The sequence below is a fragment of the Cheilinus undulatus genome, linkage group 13, assembly GCF_018320785.1.
Source record: "Cheilinus undulatus linkage group 13, ASM1832078v1, whole genome shotgun sequence".
Taxonomy (NCBI): domain Eukaryota; kingdom Metazoa; phylum Chordata; class Actinopteri; order Labriformes; family Labridae; genus Cheilinus; species Cheilinus undulatus.
Genome location: NC_054877.1, coordinates 10987084 through 11008753, shown reverse-complemented (window position 1 = coordinate 11008753; position 21670 = coordinate 10987084). Strand labels below are relative to the sequence as shown.

General features: G+C 38.2%; 1 protein-coding gene across 5 annotated transcripts; it reads left to right on the top strand.

Moving 5' to 3' along the window:
• Positions 1-8919: 8919 nt before the first annotated feature.
• On the top strand, positions 8920-21237 carry LOC121520004 (heterogeneous nuclear ribonucleoprotein C). 5 transcript variants are annotated; one of them, XM_041803187.1, is made up of 9 exons: positions 8920-9073; positions 12401-12509; positions 14151-14419; positions 15577-15649; positions 15816-15863; positions 16166-16332; positions 18550-18663; positions 18810-18958; positions 20653-21237. In XM_041803187.1, the coding sequence occupies exons 2-9, from the start codon at positions 12505-12507 to the stop codon at positions 20755-20757; spliced, it is 930 nt and encodes a 309-aa protein (XP_041659121.1). In that variant the 5' UTR covers positions 8920-9073; positions 12401-12504; the 3' UTR covers positions 20758-21237. The 5 variants fall into 5 exon arrangements, with proteins under 5 accessions (XP_041659121.1, XP_041659123.1, XP_041659119.1 ...); XM_041803189.1 differs by having other exon boundaries at positions 15813-15863; positions 18813-18958; XM_041803185.1 differs by having other exon boundaries at positions 15813-15863.
• The last annotated feature ends 433 nt before the right edge of the window (positions 21238-21670 follow it).

Sequence of the window (21670 nt, the reverse complement as noted above, 5' to 3'; positions counted from 1 at the left end):
AAAATACAATGTTACAGAAGAGACGTATCGGCAGAGGTTCAACAGCACCATCGTTCCAGCCGGGGAGACTGTTCGGGAGAGTTACAACCGTCTGAAGGGGTTATACAGGAGGTGGATGCGTCCAGACAGCCGCACTTAGGACCAGGTGGGAGAAGTCATCATTTTGGAACAGTACCTGCGCTGCTTCTTCAGCCTGATGTACGCACCTGGGTAAAGGAGCACAATCCACAGACTGGAGAGGAAGCGGCAGATTTGGCAGAACGGTACATGGCAGCTCATCGAGACTCTATCAAGAGGAGGGCGTCTGCAATGAAGCCTAGGTATGAGGGACACAGGCTGATCAACCCAACAGACCACAGTAATACTGACACCGGGGTTATGAGAAGGCCTACAATGTCTCGTCCAAAAGGTGAACTGATTTGTTTCTATTGTCAACAATCTGGTCACAAGGCTTCAGTGTGTCCTTTACGGAAACCTAAAGCTGTAGAGATGAGTTCAGTACCCAGACCAGGGCATGAAATGAAATCTAAGGAGCCATTGTGTCAACATAAACATGTAACCAATGTAACCATTAATGGTAAAGAGGTTAAAGCGCTAGCAGACACTGGCAGTAATCAAACATTAGTCAAAGCAGGTTTGATTGGTAATGTTCTTCCCAGTTATGAGAAAGTTGTAAATGTAACTTGTGTTCATGGTGACAGCCAGGAGTATCCTACTGCCAACGTAACCCTAGAGATAGAGAGTCAGGTCTTTTTGCTAACTGTTGGAGTTCTTGAAAATCTAGCTTATGATGTTATCCTGGGAGAAGATTTACCCATTCTTGACAGTGTTGTTCAACAAACCTCAGATGCATGTACATGTATCGTGGTTACAAGATCTATGACCAGAGGTCTAGAGCCTCTACCAAATTTTGATGATGAACTAGTGCAGGGAGGAACCAAGGTAAAAAAAAAAGTAGACGACAACGTCGACGTGAAAAGAACAAAGGGACCAGTAAAGTTCAAATTCCTGTTGGTATTGATCTTAAAAGCTCAGAGATAGACCCAGAGTGGCAGATTCCAGAAAATTTCAGAGATATCCAAAGGAATGATTCAACTTTAAAACCCTTGTTTGACAAAGTCTTTGAGGTAGATGGAGTACCAGTGGAAGGTGTAAAAGTGTTGCCTGGAGTCACTGCAGATCCATTTATTTTAAAGAACGATTTATTATATCTTTCTGACACTGCTACACCAAGGTTAGTTATCCCTAAAGTCTACCGTCAACTGATCCTTCATTTAGGACACACTATTCCATGGGCTGGCCACTTAGGACAAGCTGAGACATATGACAGGGTTAGTCAGAGGTTCTATTGGCCTTGTTTGTATAAAGATGTTCAAGATTACTGCAAGTCATGTCATGCTTGTCAAGTTGTTGCTCCAGCCCGTAAATCTGACAGAGGTTATTTGCAGCCACTACCCATTATGAGTGTTCCTTATGAGAGGATAGCCATGGACATTATTGGTCCATTACCAACGAGTAGCTCAGGATGCAAATATGCAAATATGCTCTTGTAATTTGTGATTATGCAACCAGACATCCTGATGTCTATCCTCTGCGTTCTCTTCAGGTGAAGCATGTTGTTCGGTGCCTTGTTGAGCTGAGGCTATGATGAGAGCCTTTTCCCCTATGTTGGACTACTCTTTCTGTTTTTCCTCTGCAGGGGACTATTATTTTTGGAAATATTTGTTGTTGTTTTGATGGTCAGAAAATTAAAGTTCTCCTCTGCGTATGAATCCTCCACCTGGTTGCAATTTTTTCTCCCACTCACACTGCCTGCCATCCAAGAGCATGACAATATCATTGTACTGTTAAGGGGTGGGGTCAAAGACTGATGATGTCATGGGCTCAAACTGTTGCCCTGCTGAAATAAAACCAAACCAAGATAGAGATGAACAACTTTCCAACAGTCTAAATCCAAAATTCGGTCACATGTAGATCTCAGTGTTTTCACGGGTTTACCTTATTCCAACATGTCTAGTGTGGTAAGACACAAAGTTTGGATTTCACTTTACAGGGGCTTTAACATTTAAATCAATTAAAGATAAAAGTTCAGAGATTCGTTGTGCAAACTTATAATCTAATGATCATTTCTTTGGACTGTGTGAAGAAGCCAGAGAACCTGGAGAGAACCAGTGCACGCACAGTGAAAACATGCAAACTCCACACAGGAAATGCCCTGTCTGATGGGGACGGGAACCTTCCAGCACTGTGAGGTGACAGCACTAACCCCTGCTCTAGCACGCAGCCCTGGCTCTACTTTCTCTTCCATGGTAACTTTACTGTATGTATTTGTCTGTGTGCACTCCTTGGTCATGTTGTGTGTTTCCATGCTCGCACACACATTGACGTTAAGTTGATGTGAGTGCTTCTACAGTATATCGTCCATGAAAAGTAGTTGAAACATGTTTGTCAGGAACTACTTTGAAGAATCGCTCATTGTTCCCAGAATCTGCACAAACAAGATACCGAAAAATGATCCACCCCCTTGGATGATTTACCCTTTTAATGATTTTATACATCAGTCACGGTTAATTAAATAAAAAGATGTAATGTAAAATAAGTGACTGCATAAATATTTACCCTCTTTAAAGTGGCTGATCCAATTCAACAGAGGTCCAGACAATTGGTGCTATTTGTCTCACAAATAGTGAAATGGTGGTCACCTGAGTCTCAAGTGACAGCAGTTTAAAGACACATTTGTCTGGAAGGCCCAGTCACTGGTTAATGAGTATTCATGGCTACATTACACCATAAAGACAAAAGAACACTCCAATCCAACTCAGAGAAAAGGTTATTGAAAAGTCTGAGTCAGGGGATGGATGCAAAAATCCAAGACACTGAACATCCTCCTGGAGTTCAGTTGAAATTTAAGGAATAAAGCACTTCTGCCAAGATCAGGCTGTCCTCACAAACTGAGAGATTGTGCAAGAAGGAGACTACTGAGAGAGGCCACCAAGACACCCATGACTACTCTAAAAGAGTTAAAAGCTTCAGGAGCTGAGATGGGAGAGACCCTGCATACGGGAACTGTTGCCTGGGTTCTTCACCTGTTGAAGAAACCTCTTTTTCTTGGGGGGGGTTGAACAATGACAAGCTGGAATGAAAACAAGCTGGAATGAAATAGCAGTAACGAGGCTATTTTTAAAATGTAAGGAGCAGAAAGTACAGATAATTGTTTGAAAATATAAGGAGTAGAAGTAAAAAGTAGGCTGAAAAATAATTACTTCAGTAAAGTATAGATACCCAAAATTTCTAGTAAAGTAAGGTAACAAAGTATTTGTACTTCATTACTTGACACCTCTGATCTTTACTACAGTTTTAATATGACAAAAACACACCATCCCTGCTGTGCTTCACCGTGGGGATGGTGTGTTTTCATGCTGTGGGGATGCTTCTCAGTAGCCAGCCCTGGAAGGCTTGTAAAGGTGGAGGGTAAAATGAATGCAGCAAAATCTAGGAAAATCCTGGAGGACAATCTTATTCAGTCTGCAGGAGAATCACGGAGAAGGGAGAAGAATTATTTACCAGTAAGACAATGACCCAAAGCAGATAGTGAAAGCTGCACAGAAATGTTTGTAAGACAACAAAGTGTATGTTCTGGAGTGGCCAAGTCAAAGCTCAGACCTCGATCCAACAGAGAATTTGTAACATTTTTGTCACTTTTAGCCAAATTTGCTATTTTCAACTAATTTCCGACTACTTTAGTCACCCATTTTTGCCCTTTATTGTCACTTGTAACCCTTTTCGCCATTTATAATCCATTTTGTGCCTTTTTAACCACTTTCCACCCATTTTCCTGCCTAACTGTGCCCTAATTTTTTTGCCTTTGTTTTGCAGTTATTTTGTTATCTTTCCCTTCCAGATTTCTCAGTTTTGTACTTTATTCTATGGTATGCTGACCTTTGTGCACATCGTGGGTCTGCTATGAAATCTAAGATTATTTTCCAAATAGTGTAGTTTAATGTGCCCATCCACATTGTTTACATTACCAAAAGAGAGAACTCTGTTTTAAGAGAATGATTTTACATTTTGAAAATGCTTTATCGTACTACAGCAGGAATAAATAAAATCATTTTTGTTGCTTTGATAAGAGTGGTTATTATTCAAGTAAAGTAAAATATGGTCACCACAGATTAACTCTACAATGGATCGTGAGTTTCTTGACCTCTGTGGGCCCAAAGTTTGGCTGGGTCCCAGAAGGCTTTCCCCTTTTTCCAATCTTAAGGAGAAGAGAATTTGTAGCTGGACTCAAAAGAGCTGTTTACACCCCACCCCTGTGCAAAATGTCAGAGCTTGAGCAGTTTTTGCAAAGAAGAGTGAAAGAGTAAAATTGCAGTGTCCAGATGTGTAAGCCTGATTGAGACCTACCAACACAGACGCAGTGCTGTGATTGCAGCCAAAGGTACAGTGCTTAACAAATGTATAAGACCACCACCCAAAGTAAGGTTTATGCCACAGCTGCCTTAAATTAACAGCATTGGTAATTACCAAAATCATTTTTTATGTTTCTGCAATGGTTAATACACCAATATGTAGAAGCTCTTTTACTGAAATGATATTTTTAATGCTAAAATATAATTATTATTGTTATCCATGAATTTTCAGATGTACTGATTTACAAAAAACAAAACTGAAAAAATAGTAAAGCACATTAATATTTCTTGATTAATATGTCAAATTATAGTTATTTACTTGCATTCTTGAACAGAAAAATGAGTTTTAGTGGTTGAATGTTATGCTTGATTAATTTCTGACTTCTCAGAGAAGCCCAGTGAGCCGGCTCAAATTTGGGTACAAAAAGGTGAATTCACTTTGAAATTTCTCATTCCTGTTCAAAATGGTAAAACGTGGAGAGCTCACTGAAAATGAAAGAGCCTGCATTAAAGCACTTCATGATGCTGGATGGTCTCTGAGACAAATATGACAGGTGGTCTAATACATTTTTTAAGCACTGTACATCTACTAAATACTGACTTAAAGGGATGAATATTTATGCAGTCGCTTATTTTAAATCAGATTTTTATTTAATTGACATTACTTTGTAGAAATCTGTTTTCACTTTGACTTTAAGGAGGGTTTTTTTTTTTTGGTCAAAAATGCCAAATTATTGATTTGACCATGATTGATTTATAAAATCAATAACAGGAGAAAACATCTAAGAGGGTGAATACTTTTTATAGGCACTGTAAAAAAAAAAAAAGGTGCCCTAAATGTAAAAAAAAAAAAAAAAAAGAAATAAAATGTTACTATCCTCATTCTTACCCTTTTTACAGAATATTAAGTACACAAAAAAGTAGTACTGAAGTGGTGATTAAGGCAAAGTTTTGTGAGTAGTATCCCACTTCAACATGCCCCTAGATTTCCCTAAAATCAAACCAATCCATCTTCTGCTCCTCCCTTTTTCTCTATTTCTGTCTTCTTTCAACCAGTCGGGCTTTGAGGAGGTTCATCATATTGGTAAACCTAAACTAAGCCCTAAGCAGCTGCAAACTGGTGTCAGCAAGATGTGAAACATGACTTATTCAAAATAATGAATACCATTGATAAATAATTGTCAGACTACAACTAATTCATCACCAACTCAGGACAGTTTTAAAAAAGAGCAGGTCTAGACTGTGCACCAAGCTGCAACATGGATCCACAATAGGGCTGAACGATTTGCAAAAATAATCTAATTGCAATTTTTTTTCCAAAATACTGCGATTTAATATGCGATTATTCTTGGGTTAATCTTACGTGTTTTTCAATAAATTCAAGCAATAAATAATTCCATAAAGAAGACCATGTGTATTGAAAACAATGAAATTATTTCCAAAGCTATTAATCCATGGTAGCATAAATCTGAATAGGGGGGTTCAACAAGTTTTCAGCTATAAAGGAGGCGGCTGGGGTGGAGGAGGGGAGGCTGGCTATCAGCTGATCACAGCTGGGGTGTGACTTTCATGAAGTAACGCTAGACTTCATCAGTTTTAGATGGACTGAGCTAACTATTTTTTGCTCATATTGCAAATATGTTGTTTGCTTTGTTTAAGGGTATTAGCATTTTTATGTCACTCATTTTGATTAAGAAAATCATGCATAAAACACAAAATGGAGGCTTTTTGTAAACAATTACAAAAAAAAATTGACACTTAAATGTCTGCATAATGTGCATAAAATCTCTGCCGCGGCAACAAATTATTAACTAGACTGGTGTTTTGACACATTTAAAGTTAAAGAAATATTACAACTTCTGCAATTTGATAATTGCAGCAGGCCATATTGCAGTTCGGTCAAATTTGTGATTAATTGCCCAGCCCTAATCCACAATGAACAAAACATTTGGCAACATTTAGCGAAGTTATGGTGGCAATAAAAGAGTCATCTTAAGGGGCAGAAACCTGCAGAGCCAGGGTCATGCTGAACAGCCATCTGCTGAGACTGAGCTTACAGGACGAGAGATAGATCAAGCCAAACAGAAGCAGCTAACAATATCAATGGGTCACAGAACTCCATACACAGTAGACAGCCATAACTAGAATAATGAGTGGCCTTTTATCAATATTTTTGATGCCCTCTAATTCACAAAAGAATGGCTGGCTAATTTGATTTAAGAACTCATGTTTTAACCAAAATAGCAGTGCATTATGTGAAACATCAAAATCAGTACTCTAATAATAAGGATCATCATCATAGTAATAATAATAATAATAATAATAATAATAATAATAATAATAGCAATAATAATAGCAATAATATTGCAATTTACAGATGGTGTGTTTTGCTTTTAAATTGAATCTTAGTGTTACAAGTATAAAACAAGAGAACAAAAAAATATTTAAAAAAAAAAAAAAAGCAACAAAGAACAACAACAAGAAAACTGAAAAACTACCAATAACTTAATACAGATCATTATGCCCAGTAGTCCATATTTTTCTCATCTATCTTTAATTTTTTATCAGAGGAAGTTTTTTAAGGGAGATTTTTTTTTTATTTATTACAAAGTTGTCCCACATCTACAGCTTCACCTGGAGTTTTGGGTTTAATTCGGGGGAAATATACATCTCTATGTTCTGCAGCTTAGAAATCAGTGAATGAATCACTTACAGGTATCGGTTCATCTTATCAGTCATTTAAGACAAACTCTTGATGAAAAATATATCTCATGGGAAAAAAAACTGTTACTATTCATTCTTTTTTTTTGCAACTCTGCCACCTGTTGGTGATATGTGGTATTACAGCACTGACCATTCTTATTTTTTATTATCAAGACAGTGAGGACACAAAAATATTTATGATGGTTACTTATTTATGCCTTGAAAATACTGTTAATGAAAATGAACACTATTTAGCAACAAAGAAAAATCATGTAAGCTGATGGTATTCCCCTACAATTAACACTTCCATAGAGAACTAGAATCGGTTTTACACAGTCATTTTATTCACCCTGGGTTGTATTTTCCTCCTCTTTTTTCCTTTTCTTTTCAATAAGTCTTTCAGCCAGGATACAGTTGGTGATACAGCTGGGAAACAAGACAGAAAAATGAAAAAATAAAGAAAATATAAAATTAGAAGTAAGTTGTGGCTCTTAAAGGCTTATTACATGCATGGTGTGAAGGTTTCCAATTCTTGTCCAATTGTTGCCTCTGTTGACCTATTATTGCTACTATTAACCCCTTTTTACCACTTTTTACACCCAATTTTCCCCATTTTAACCACATTTCAACATTTGATATGCCCATTTTCACTAGTTTAACCAATTTCCAATATCGGCCTATTGTTTCTTTCTCAGTTAACCCTTTTTGGCCAGTTTATATCCATTTTTTTTATCCCATTTCACCAAATGTCCACGCATTTTTACCACTTCAAAGCCATTCTAGCCACTATTTAATTCCCTTTTACCTCTATTTATGCCCGTTTTTAACCCTTTTTTGCCTTTTTTGCCATTTTTATCTAATTTTTGTAACTTCTAACCCATTTTTGCTACTTAAAATCCAATTCGCCCACCTTTTCTACCATTTTTGCCATAATCAACCCATTGTAGCAATTTGTAAACCATTTTGATTTTTTTTTTCTCTACATTGGGGATTTACATTTTTAGGAAGGCTATTAACTACATGAATGATTTAAAAAGATTTTTGTTTCTTTGATAAGAGTGATTTTTTTTAAGGTTAAATATGAAATATAGATATCACAGCCTAACGTTATAATGGACCATGGTTTTGCTGACCTCCATGGGCCCCCAGTTTGGCTGGGTGCCAGAAAGCTCTCCCATTTTTCCCTCTTTATGGGCCGCCTTGTCTGTATATGACTATTCAAAATTGTGCATGGCTGTGTTCAACCACCTTCAGGTACAGTGGGGTTCCCCGGTCTCTGGCACTTTTTATTTGGGGGTTTGCGGGCTAAAAAGGTTGAGGATTACTGCCATTGAGCATAGGTCGGGGATGTATGAAGTTCATACATTTAGGGCTGAGTGAGGGGTAGATGAGGCAGTTTATGGCCTAGGCCTTCACTGACATACTATCATACTATCTTAGTGAAATGAATGTTTAAACAGTTAATAAATGTCTGTTTCAGTGAAGCGGTGTTTTACTGCTCTATAGAAGGTATAATCACACAATTTAAAGGTTTGATTTTAAGCCCAGTTTGAAAGCGTTTCTTATTAAAGCTTAATATCAGTGGTTGTCTCGATTGCTTCTTTACAGGCGTTAAAAATAATTGCGAAAATAAAAGGCAAATCAAGACTAAGCAGGCAAGAAAGGGTGATTTCTTGAAACAACAGGTAAATACGTTTTGAATATCAGGACACACCGTAGTCATTTTTTTTTCTTCGTGTGATTCTGTAGGGAGCGACCCCGCTTCCCAGGGCAGCGCTTGGATACAAAACAAGCACCCCTGCCGCGTACTGCGCCATCACCACTTACGTTAGCTCGGAGGCTAGAAGAAAGCTAGCTCGCTGCTCAGGGGGGCGAATCGCTTGTTCTCTAAAGGACGACCTAAGTAACAATTTGAACGATTTTACCGAAAGCAAGACATTTTACTCGTAAAGGTCGTGGTGAGTATTTTGTTTCCAGACATTTTTCATTTTTCCTTCCTTTTTCTTTTCTTTTTGGATTTTTTTCAACGATGCTTTTTCCTATTTTGCAAGTGGACAGAACGTAATGTGCTGGCTAGCTAAGGTAGCTAGCTGAGCTAACTCGAAGACGCTCATCCCCCACAAACACGAACGTTGGTTGTGTTTTTTAGAGTACACGACGCTTTGGATGCATTTTAGCTGCAGTTTTACCGTTTTTTGCACGTTTGTGTAGCGTTGTTTTTGTGGCGTTTATTGTGAAGACTTTTCCTTGATGATGGGACTGATTTGTTTTTGGCACGCTTCTCAGCCAGCCCACCATGCTAACTAGTTAGCACTAGCTAACAGCGTCAGAGGCTCGTGGCTTTGTAGTCTCAGGATCGTCCTGGTCCACAGTTGATTTACAGAATACCCCCAAGTGTTAGATTTTTGCAGGTTTTGGTTTTTGAAAGGAGGAGGACTGGTCTAGTGCGATGTATTTTTGAGCTTTTTGTGTGGTTTTTGGCTAATGTTAGCCAAGCCATCCGGCTTTTTAACCGGGGCCAAGGCAGGGCCTGTGTTTCTCACTAAAGCCTCTTGGTGGCGCTGTCGGTATCCAGGCGGGTGTGTTGTGAATGATTTTAGGTAATTTTTGATTAACCAAAGACTGATTTCCGCCTCATTCTGCTCTGTAAATTTGTTTTTTTGTGGAATAGATTTTTTACGACTTTTTTTCCTCCATGATGAAGAGTGATATTTTTCTGATTTTGGGAGTTTTGGACTGTCAATGGCTTCAGTTTTGTTACATAAACTTACAATTTCACATTGTTATTGATTAAACATTTGTCATTCTGAAAGAGCATAATGGCTGTTTGTGTATCAAATCAACCCATGCCTTCAGGTAGCACACACAAGCCTCATAGTCACATTGCTTGGGATGTTTGATATTATCGGTGTGATGTGGTTACCAGTAGATTACAGTTTTTTAAAGCTTCATTCCTCAAATTTTTAAGTCATCCTTGGATTTAACTATTAGGTCTGACCAAGGGCTGGCTGATTAATCGAAACTCATATTAAATCACAATATAGCCTGCTGAAATTTTGAACTCACAGAGGGTTCAATATTTCTTTAACCTGAAATGAGTGAAATTATCAGTTTAACACTTGTAAAAATGCAATCACACCATCAGCATTTTTAAGTATGGTTTACAAAAACCCCTACTTTCCTTATTTTTGCGTCTTTATTACTTTATCAAAATGAGAATGACATTAAAAACATTTTCATTTCCCCCAGTGAAACAATTCTAGTTGAATTTGCAATTTGATTCAAAATAATCACAATTGAATATCTTTCTAGATCTGTTCGGCCCTTGTTCAATTAAATAATATTATGTAAGTTTAAATATAGTATAGTTTTTACTTGTTTGTTGAAAGATACATAAGGTTAGGAACTTAAAAATAATTGCATTTTAAATCAGTTATATAATATATATATATATATATGTATATATATATATATATATATATATATGTGTGTAATTTTCTTAAATAGTTCAATCCTAGCATATCTCTAGGTGCATAATTTTTTGCAGAACCAATGTGAGTCTTGTTTAAGGCTGGCCATACTCTACATGACTTTAAGCACAGCTTTAGATCAGATTTGCCTCTCTGGCACTTTGTCACAAACAGTCAAAGTTATTCTCAAATGTGGTGACCACATGATAGTTTTTCCTACCACGTCAATACCTCCCCAACATAGAATCGTAGATATTCAGTTTTTCACATTTATGATTCTATATCAGGCTGCCTTCAGTTGATTAAATCAATGGAAAGTAGCAGACAGTTGCATCACCATCTAATTTTTAAATACCTTTTGGCTCAACCACACCTTCATTTCAGCCAGGATTTCACTCAGTGTTTATTGCATTTTTATTTTTTATTTTTTTTGTGCTGCAACTTTGAACACCTGCCAGGACAGCCAACTTAGGCTTTCAGTCATCCTCCATGTTTCCTTTTTTGCTCTGATGTCATGTTTGATCATCCAAGATGGCAGGTGTGAATTCTCTCTGTCAGGCTGAGTCACCTTGTGAATGCACTCTGAGAATTATTGGATGAAAAATTGTTTGAAACTGTCACCACGTCAGTGGTCTCCCATGCTTTAAGAATTGTTAAAGATTTCACTGTCGTCTAGTGTGTGGCCAGCCTTATGTGAATTTCTTTAAAAATTGTCACAAGATAAGTCACAAGTGAATCCTAGCACAGCAGATTCTTGGTGTTGTTTTTGATTCAAATGAAATAAATAATTGGATGATTAGTAATTCTAATAAGGTGTGTATCAGCTAGAACAAGTCTGGAAATATCATCAAAGCATGTCAGCTATTGGCATAGATCCAATCAGTATTGTGCATCCCTAATTTTACTTCAACTTAGCCATTGAATATATCTTTTTTCAGATAAATACCGAATTAAAAACTCAGTAAAAGGACAAAGTCATCAAAGATGTTCTCTTTTTAGTAATTCTGCACGTTGGCATTGGTGACATAATGTGATATCATTACAAGATCTTTCTAGTTTCTTCACCTTTCATTCACCTTCCACTGTGGTGAAATTGACTCAAATAATACATTTTCCTAGGACACTGTTCATTTTGGCACACCTGCTCCATTTCAGAAACAAAATCGTTTTTTTCTTACCTTTTATAATGTCACTCAACTGATGGTTCAGGCTTTTTAGTGTGCAAAATTCATTGTTTTTCTGCGAAACCTGATGCTCTTGGTATTCTAGCCAGCACAGTTGGTGTTTAAGTTTGTCTCATGATTAAAGTGTTTGAACATGATTTTTCCTTTCAGTAACTTTATATGATAAGTACGATTTTTTTAAGGTAATGTAAAAGATATTTAACCAATATATTTGATGTTTGCCATCATCTGATGAAAAGGTAGGGGTCAGTGCTATTTTGAAAGGGGCATCGCTTGCACTGTTCACACTGAGTATACAATTTTTCTGAACATCTTTGACCATGTCCTACACAAAAAAAGCACACATGGAAAACTAGAGCTTGCCTCATTTACCTGTTTATGCAGTTATTTCGAAGCTAAGCTAATTAAGTACTTTATGCTCTCCCTCTACATATTATGTATTAATAGCATTACATGTTGCACATGAAAATGCATTAGGGGTTAGGTTTTATTCTCAACATGGCTAGCTGTGATGAGTTTACCCTGTGTGTGTTTGCCTCGTCACTAACCCCTGTACACACCCCAACCAGGTAAGACTTGGTACACCATAACCCTGCTCGGCTTGACTGAGGTGTGTTTTCTGTCGCCTCAGTATAAATCGCGAGGGGCGAAGGTGAAGGTCGAGACACCAGCCCAAACTGATCCCAGCCCACAGTGTCAAACATCAGACAGACGACAGCCCTGCACACAGACGCTATGGAGTGAGTGATGACTGTTCGACCCCCCCTGACAGCTAGAGGGGGCGTGCTACTGTTGATGCCAGTACTGTTTTCATGTTTGCTGTGTCAGGACTCACTTCCCAATCTCCTAATTCCCACAAAGCCCCATGCTTTATTCAACATACCAATCCTTCCTGAAGTCTTGCTTCTTTAACTGTTGCCTTCCCTTGTTTTTTATTTTAAAGGTAGGGCTGCTCTGATTTACAGGAAGGGGATAGTTTTCATTCTTGGGAAACTAAATAAACATAAAAGGTCTGGTGTACTCTGTTCTCTGGTAGATACTCTGATAAAATAATCTGACATCAGACTAAAAAAAATCAGATTTATGGTGTAAATGCTGCCCTCTATTGGTGTTAAATTGTGCATAACATCTGAATGAGACAGGGAAATATCTGAGAGTATTGTTGCTGTTTTCATGTTAATCTGGATGGCCCCTCTTCAGTTTTACTATTAATCATTTTATTGATCTCATCCAAACTTCAAACTTGCTAAACTCTACATAGTAGGCCTGCCTCACTGCTTAGAAAAAGACTTACTGACACAAAACAAATATTTTAGAAACTGTTTCAGATGCTTGCCTGTCATGTTTCTGTCATTTTATAGGAGGTATGCGTGGCTTAACTTTGTAGCTCATGCCAACCAAAAGAGCCTTGCCAGAAAATTTAAATGTTTGATCCCTACTTTAGGAATCAGAGCATTTTACCATCTTGGAAGGATCATAAAGTGACTTAAATTTCTTGAAGGATTTGTGACTTTTCTTTAAGTTAAAATATTATTCTGTATTTCAGCAATTTGCCTGACACTTCCCTACCCAAAGGAACAAATTATTTTGTGTAAAAAAACTGTTATTTTAGAAAAGTTGGAATAATACAAAGTATAATGGATCCACAAGTGTATGGAAAACATGCAAAATCTGTAATTGCACTGAAAATGCAACGCCTAGTTGTGCACAATCACTACTTGCGTTGCATCTATTGTTTTAACAATGCATTTTCGAAGCGGCTTCTTAGACTTAAAAATGAGTCACATGGTGATATATTGTATGCTCCATCTCTTACTTGAATTTAATGATTAGCAAAATGCTGGAACCCTATCATAAGGAGCTGATCCCGAACCTCCAGCTCAGTTAAAGATCTTTCTTCACAATACTGTGATTTACATGCAACAGTATAATGCCACATTTCATATATGAAATGGCATGGTCTGATGCTAATGCTCCCCTCTAGCGCCTAGTGACTGCAGCTTTTTTATTTTATAAGTGAGCAAGTGTAAGATTTGGTGCCACTTCTTTAACTAGCTGTCTTTGGGTTGAGTCTGAAATAAGGAAGAGGGAACTGGTGGTTATTGACTTCATGTGTATGGCTGATGGCAAAGTTAGGATTGGTTTTGATAGAGGTCCTTTGAAATGCTTTCTCTTTTTTTTGTCTAGTTTTGTACATTAATGGTTTTCTTTTTGCAGGAATGAATGCAGATACTTCCCACTGTTTTCCTTCATCTGTAGCCTCCACACCCAGGGATGCTCCAGCATTTGATCCAGAAATGTCAGAGATAGTTCAGAATGGTATCTGACACTCTTTCTTCCACTAAATTTTGTATGTTTGTGTCTGTGTGTCTCCCTGCCAGTCGTTCACCCAGCGCCTCCGCACTGATGGCCGCCAGCAATGTCACCAACAAGACCGACCCACGCTCCCTCAACTCCCGGGTCTTCATCGGAAACCTCAACACCCTGCTGGTCACCAAGGCTGACGTGGAGGCCATCTTCTCCAAATATGGAAAGATCGTCGGCTGCTCCGTCCACAAGGGTTATGCCTTTGTTCAGTACGCCAATGAGAGGAATGCCAGAGCTGCTGTCAATGGGGAGGACGGGAGGATGATTGTAGGACAAGTACTTGGTGAGGCCTTAAGGGTATCTACATCTAAGGGAGAGTTGAGGGTTTCTTAATGACAAATACTTATAGTTAGATGTTTTATGTTCTTTAGTTAACTTTAAAAACAGACTCTGTTTAGACAAGCCAATTGGAGTTTCTATAAGGAAGGGTGAAAAGAAAGGTTTACTATAGCCCCTAAGTCCTGGCACAGCACTGGGACAGTGCTCTGGTCCTCTCTAAAGACAACATAAGATAAGAGATAAGATATTCCGTTATAGAAATTAATTAATCCAATCCTCTTTCCTGATGTGAAGTGTGGAAATAATACTGCAATATAAATATGTGCAGCGCACCTGTTAATGTCTCCTAATCAGTGTTTTTTTTTACTTGAGGTATTTTGTGAAAGTTATGAAAGAAGCGCCTGCATAGACATGCACTCTGTTGGCTGTGCTTGTATGATACGTGGATGTGGTTTTTCAACACCCTGTGGTAATACCGTCTACCCTGGTAAAATTGGTGGAAGGTTTGTTACTATTAAAAAACGGATAACACCCATTCCTAATGTGGGTTATGCAACCAAATAACAATGCATAATTCATGATCCAGCTGGTCCAAGAGGTGTTTTTTTTTTTTTTTTTGTGTACAACAAAAGCTGGCTGCTGTTTGAGGGCCAGCTCCCTTTATTCAGCTATTATTTGAAAGGCATTCAGATAAGCCGAACTGGTACCAAATAAGGGGGCCTTTGGGTGCCAAAAAAGCTCTTCATACTGAGCTGAGCCCAGTGATTTGGATTTCTAAAAAGAGATGGATTTCCAACCACAACGAGCAAGGTTGCATGAACACTAGTTGTGAAAGTACATGCAAGATCATGTTTTACTGAGTCAAACTGTACTGGACTGAAATGGGCCATATGAGAGCATCGTTTAGGTTTTCAATTTGTGCCTACCACCGTTTCTCTGTGAACTTCTTACCCTGAATGTTTCTAGTTTAAAAAACTGTGTAGCTTCTCTATGCAGAAATCACCCTCTGACCCCCAATCTGGAGTTTTTGCTGTGATATAGCATCATCTGCAAACAGCCTGTTCAACCCTTTAATAGATTAATAATTTTAAATGTTTTGCGATTAAGGAACAGTATGGGACTAGAGCTTAAGTCTGCATGTTTGTCTCTGTTTTCCTTCAGACATCAACCTGGCAGGAGAACCCAAACCACACAGGTCAAAAACCACCAAGCGCTCAGCTGGAGACATGTACAGGTGAGTCATAAGGACACCTGCAGTTTAACAGCTGTTAATATGATTTTTGTTCTTGTAAAGGACCAAATGTTAGCATCGTACAAGAATAAAACTTAAAGATGTAAATAAGAATAACAACAAAGGATAAGCTTTTAATGTGTGTAACTTCTCCTCTTTTTAACAGCAGCTCTTCCTTTGAGCTGGACTATGACTTTCAGAGAGATTATTATGACAGGTAAGTCATTTTTTTACTTTGACCCTCAGTTTAAAAAACAAACATAAGAGGAATCGCCTTTTTCTTTGTTTCTTTTTGGCCTTAAATAGTGTCCTGTTCATTTTTATCTACTTTCACTTCACTTATTTTTGTTTAGACTATATACAAATTGTGTTTTTAGGTTGGAGGTCATCCATAATGTCCTTTAGTTTCAGTCTGCAAAATCAATTGACAGTTTTCATGTCATTAAATAAAAGTATTCACCAAATCTGTAACCCCTAAGTCCTGAATTGATTTAATTATTTTCTCATGTTTGGTACCAGAATGTACTCCTACCCGTCCCGTGTCCCTGCTCCTCCACCACCTTTGTCTCGCGCCGTGATCCCGTCGAAGCGCCCTAGAGTCAGCCTGAGCGGGGGAAGCAGCCGGCGAACCAAGAGCAGCTTCTCCTCTTCCTCCAAGAGCAGCCAGAGGACTTCATCCAGAACAAGTAAACATGTCAACACTATTTTAGAAAACTAACACAGCTTTGAATGTTTTTTTATTATGAGTTTAGGGAAACACAAGGGCACAATTAACTGGGATTTGTAGGAAAAGGTTGTAATAAGGGCTATCAATAGATTAAAATTTTTAATCGCAATTAATCTCACAAATTCCATAGTTAACTCGCGATTAATCGCACTTTTTTGTCTGTTCTAAATGTACCTTACAGTACTATTTCTCAAGATTTAAATACCCTTATCAACACAAGTGGACAAAAATGCTTTCTTTATGCAAATGTTTGTTCATGTCAACAACCCAAAACAACAACAGATAAAGTCCAGAAAATTCTCTAGTCTGAACTCAAAGATACTGAACGCTGCAAAAATATGCTGAGAGCATAACATGGTAAACTCAAGCCCAACAAGCCATAACTGATGAAGATACTGACCTTAATGTAACATCACTGAATAATACCACAATGTAGAGTCAAACTTTAGACTTCTAGAAGTTAACTCCTCTGTTCTCAGCAGCTGAACACCAAACAACAGATCTCATCATCACACATGGACATAAAGAAGTCAAGTCTCTGCTGAGAGCTCAGCAGTAAGGCACAGACACATCTAATGGTGTTTCACTGTTCTGATGTGAGTAAGGTGGACACATCTGCCCTGCTCAAGAGAAAAAGCAAGTCATTACTTAAAAAACGTCTGCTTATTATTTAGCATATTTTTTCTTTCAAACTAAAAAATGTAGTCCAAATGTAAAATAAATGCTGACAGAAAGAAATGACTGTCATCAGTCCAGTAGATTTACTGGAATGATGTCAATAAACACACATGTGAAGCCTCTTTTCAAAACTCATGAACACACAAAGTAAAAGAAGTCTCAGTGGAGAACTTTTAAGGTGTACTAAGAGGACTTAACCATCTCTTTATTCTTCAGATCATAGAAGAGCTACAGATTTAATCTAAAACCATTTTTTTCTTCCTAAATAAAGGAGACCCACAGTCTAATAATACTTCAGCTTATATTATGATACTCTACAGAGCTCATTCACTAACCTCTGCTCTCCTGTCACACACCAACCTCTGCTACTCTGTCTCCTCCTCCTCATCATGATGCAGCTGTACATTCACCATGCATCAGACAATCTCCTATAGGGACTGCAGAGTCTTTGACAGTTTTGCAGCATCTTGATTGACTGTTATTTAAATTTGGCATTTATTTACACTTCCAGTCGATCGTTTTAGTAAGTTTTGTTTTTTCCGAATACTTTCACTTTCAAATAGGAGCTGAGTGTGGATGGGAGCGGGGGTAAACGGACCTTTATGAGACGTGATTGGACCAGTCAGCTGTCAATATAAATAGTCAGCGCCATTGTGGTGTCGGTTCATGGCAGATATAATTGCCTAAATAAATGAATAAATCATACTGGCCCAAAAGTACGTCGGCACACCGGGAAATGCCCGGTATGCCAGATAGCGAGTCCATCCCTGCAGAGTTGTCTGAGTGTCTCCATTGTAAACAAATCCAGCATGGCGAGGGGGCGGCTCTCTGCATTAGTGGTGTGCATGGCCAGCGAGTGGTGCGGGCTATATAAGACTCTACGAACTTCCTGTAACTCCGTTCATGTTGACAGTAGGAGAAAATAACTTCAGTTTTATCTGAAATGATCTGAAAGCTGAACCTGTCATTCAAAAGTCTCTGCCCTTTATCCATTTCTGCTCGCTTGTACCGTATCACGACGGCACCACTTCCTGGTCTGGCAAACTACGGGATGGGTCGACGGTCATACAGAACGCGCATGCGTTAATCGTACGACAAAAAAATTAGCGGCGTTAAAAGTAATTTGAGTTAACGCGATATTAACGCGTTAACTTTGACAGTCCTAGTTGTAATACTTATAGTCATTTTATTAAATAGAAAAGATATTAATTTAATGAGAATTAATTGAAAGATTTTAACATTTAAACATCCGATTAGCTATCCCACAATCCTTAGCAATGGTTGGGTATTTGCCTTGGAAAGCTGTGATATTCAATTTCTTAGCATATCTTCACCCACACTGGATTTGTTTTACTAACTAGAACATACCAAAGATGTATTTAAGTTAAATAGGCCAAGCCATTCTTAAATGTATCTGTATGTGGCCCTTAAACATCTAATCTAGACTCCTAGGAAACTGAAATCCAGTTTTGTCCTCATGCTGCTCTTCTCTCTGCAGTGAAGGTCGATGAGCTCCAAACCATCAAGCGGGAGTTGACCCAGATCAAGAGCAAAGTGGACGACCTGCTGGAGAGTCTGGAGCGCATGGAGAAAGACCACAGCAAGAAGTCAGGTAGGTGTGGGTACACGATATGTTTTATAAAGCATTCATGACTGTTGAATTTATTTGTAAGGTTGTTAAATAGGATGTCAGGTTTTTAGTATAGTGTTATCACCTCATTTTTAGAATGGGTAATCATGTGCTTTCGTGTTTGGCAGAAGTTAAGAGCGCAAAACCCGAGCCAGGAGAAGTGACTTCTCCTCCACACCCGAGCAATAAGAAGGACGATGAGCTCAAGAGAGATCAGGAGATGAACGACTCTGAGGAGGATGAGGAGGATGAAGGAGACCTGCTGGAGGAGGAAGAGGTGAGTCTGATTCAAGAATATGGCTGAATGATTTTGAAAAATAATCTTATTGTGATATTTTTTCTCAGCATTGCAATTGCAATTTAATATGCAATTATTCTTTAAAAGGATACTTCAACATTTTGGCAAATTCGCCCATTGCCATAATTCCTATAGTCTTAGTAATAAGTTCATTACCTTCTGTTGTCGGTGTAAGCTATTTTTAGATCGCTGCTGCCGAGTTTGGACCTGCTGTGCCAACTCAATTTAAGCAGATGGTATTCCAGCTTTCCCTCATCAAACTCATCTAATACGCAATCCATGGTGTTGAAAATTTACACTGGTGAACACTGAGTAGTGTTGATAGTACTCTACACTGGTGTCAGTGCGAAACAGTTAAGTCTACCAGACTACACTTGACTGGTGTGTTAACACTAAGGTGTGTATTACAGTTAATCTCAGTGGGTCTAGAGTACTTTGGCTAACCACTGCCCTTCTTCCACCAACCTAATAATAACAAGAAACAAGACATGTAAGTTTCACAAAATGTGTGCTGAAGATCAGATACACCCAACATCATTGATTGCCACTTCACATTGTGAGGTATTTAGTAGCAGTCATGGAGTTATGTGGCAGACTCAGAGTTTGAGCTTGTCCTGAGTTGACAGACTGCACTCTCTCCACAGTTATAAGTGAGCTGTCACCACAACTAAGACTTGAATAAGACAATTACACTCATGGTGTTCAAGTGTTTAACATCAAAACCTTAAGAACTCAAGATAAGTCAAGAAACATGTGTAAGTGAATCCCAGCAGTGACCCCTGTACAACAGGTAACATCTAAACACAGCTGAACATCTAAATACATCAAAACATCTGAAACACAGCTAAACTAACACACAAAGGCATGATGGGAAAACTCTGCCCCCCCAGATTTGAAATTGCAGTAGGTAGGAGTTGGATCAACTGACTGTCTACAGTGTTGGACTAACACTGGTTGATCAACACTGTCAAATAACTCCAACACTGAAGGCCATTTTTTCTGAATAGAGTTAAGATTACACTTTGAGTATTAAAATCAACACTGAAATGTTAAACACTGAGAATACAACACTAAGTAGGGTTGAACAAAAAAAAAATCTAGTTTTGATTGTGTTGACTCTTTTTGCAAATACCAAATGAGTTTTCTCATTTGAAAAAAAAAAAACAACACAAAAATGAGAAAAGTAGAATTTTTTGGGTAAACTATTCTAAAAAATGATACTTAAATGATTGAATTGTCTGTAGTGTATAACATCTTACCTGCATAAAAAGTTTTAGACGGGTATTTTAACTAAACTTTCAGACAAAAGAAATATTGCACCTCATGCACCTCACTCAGATTTTTTTGTGAATGACATAGATAAAGTACAGCCTGTTCAATCCAGGATAATCTGATGATTTAATCAAAACTAGTTCTCACTTTGTTCAATTACAAAATCTTCAGATCATTAAATGTTCATTAATCAGCTGCTTATGCTTTCATCAAAATTTACAGGAAAATGTCCAATTAACTCCCCTACAAAGAGCAGTCACAGTAGCAGAATTTTGAATTTTAATATTTAGAAATCATTTGATATCAAACTGCTTCTGTACCACAGCGACCAAAAAAAAAAAAGACAAAACTTGTGCAATAGTTTTACAGTTGCTTACCCAAACTTTCTTTTCAATGTCCAGGTGAAGAGCCAGCAGAGAGAGGACGAAGAGGACGAGGAGGAGGAAGGAGAGCATGTGGAGGGCGACGACGATGGCGACAGCGTCAACGGCGAGGAGGACTCCTAGAAAGGACCACAGAAGCGCATGCAGCGTACACTCAGCTTCCTTTAGGAACTTGGACTCCTGTTTTAACACTCATGTTGTAGATACAAGAAGCAAACATCCACACAGAAGCATGGTGCACACACTCCGTTGTTCCATTGTCCCTGAAGCAGATTGTCTTTATTTTTTCTTCGTTACTTTGGCCAGTTGTCCAGTTATCGCTGTAAGAGGACGAACTAGCAGTAGGTTTGTGTTTTTATGCGTCGTTACTGGTCTTCAGGAGAAGACACAACCAAGGACTGTATTATGTTCTCAGAGACGACAGCTCGACGGACATGTCTTATCGGGAGAATTCAAGATCGTTTTTAGGCTCGGTGTGTTTGTTTTCCTCATCGGTGTGTTTGTTTGATCTTGTGTGTCTGTATGTTAATGTCCGTTTTTTTATACTCTATTGGTTTCAGTTTAACTGTAAAGGAATAAATTGCAATAAAATATTAAAATGGACTCTGCTTTTTCCATTTGTTCATACATAAAATTGCTGATATCTGATTAAAATTAGAAATGGATTGAAATTAATGAGACTGATTGGATGTAATTCAAATATGCCTTCTACCAGTTATGAAACACAGTCCTAGTGTCCTTGTTTGAGTACATGCTGTTCAATAGTGTTGTAACTTGTAAGTGTTCATTGAACTTGCCAAATTTGCAGCCATATCACACTAGAAATGTTCACAAGCATAAACAAGTTTCAATCATTAAATTTGGAAAGTTTTCGTACCTAGAACAGTTTTGTGTCAGGATCGGCTGTAGAGCATTTTTGTTCGAGTTGTCATCTTGAATGGACACTGATAATTGTAATGGGCTTTTGTGATTCCAACTGGTGGCGAGGCCAGAGTCCTCCCTGCTAACTCTTTGTTCATTTGGAACAGGCTGGCGA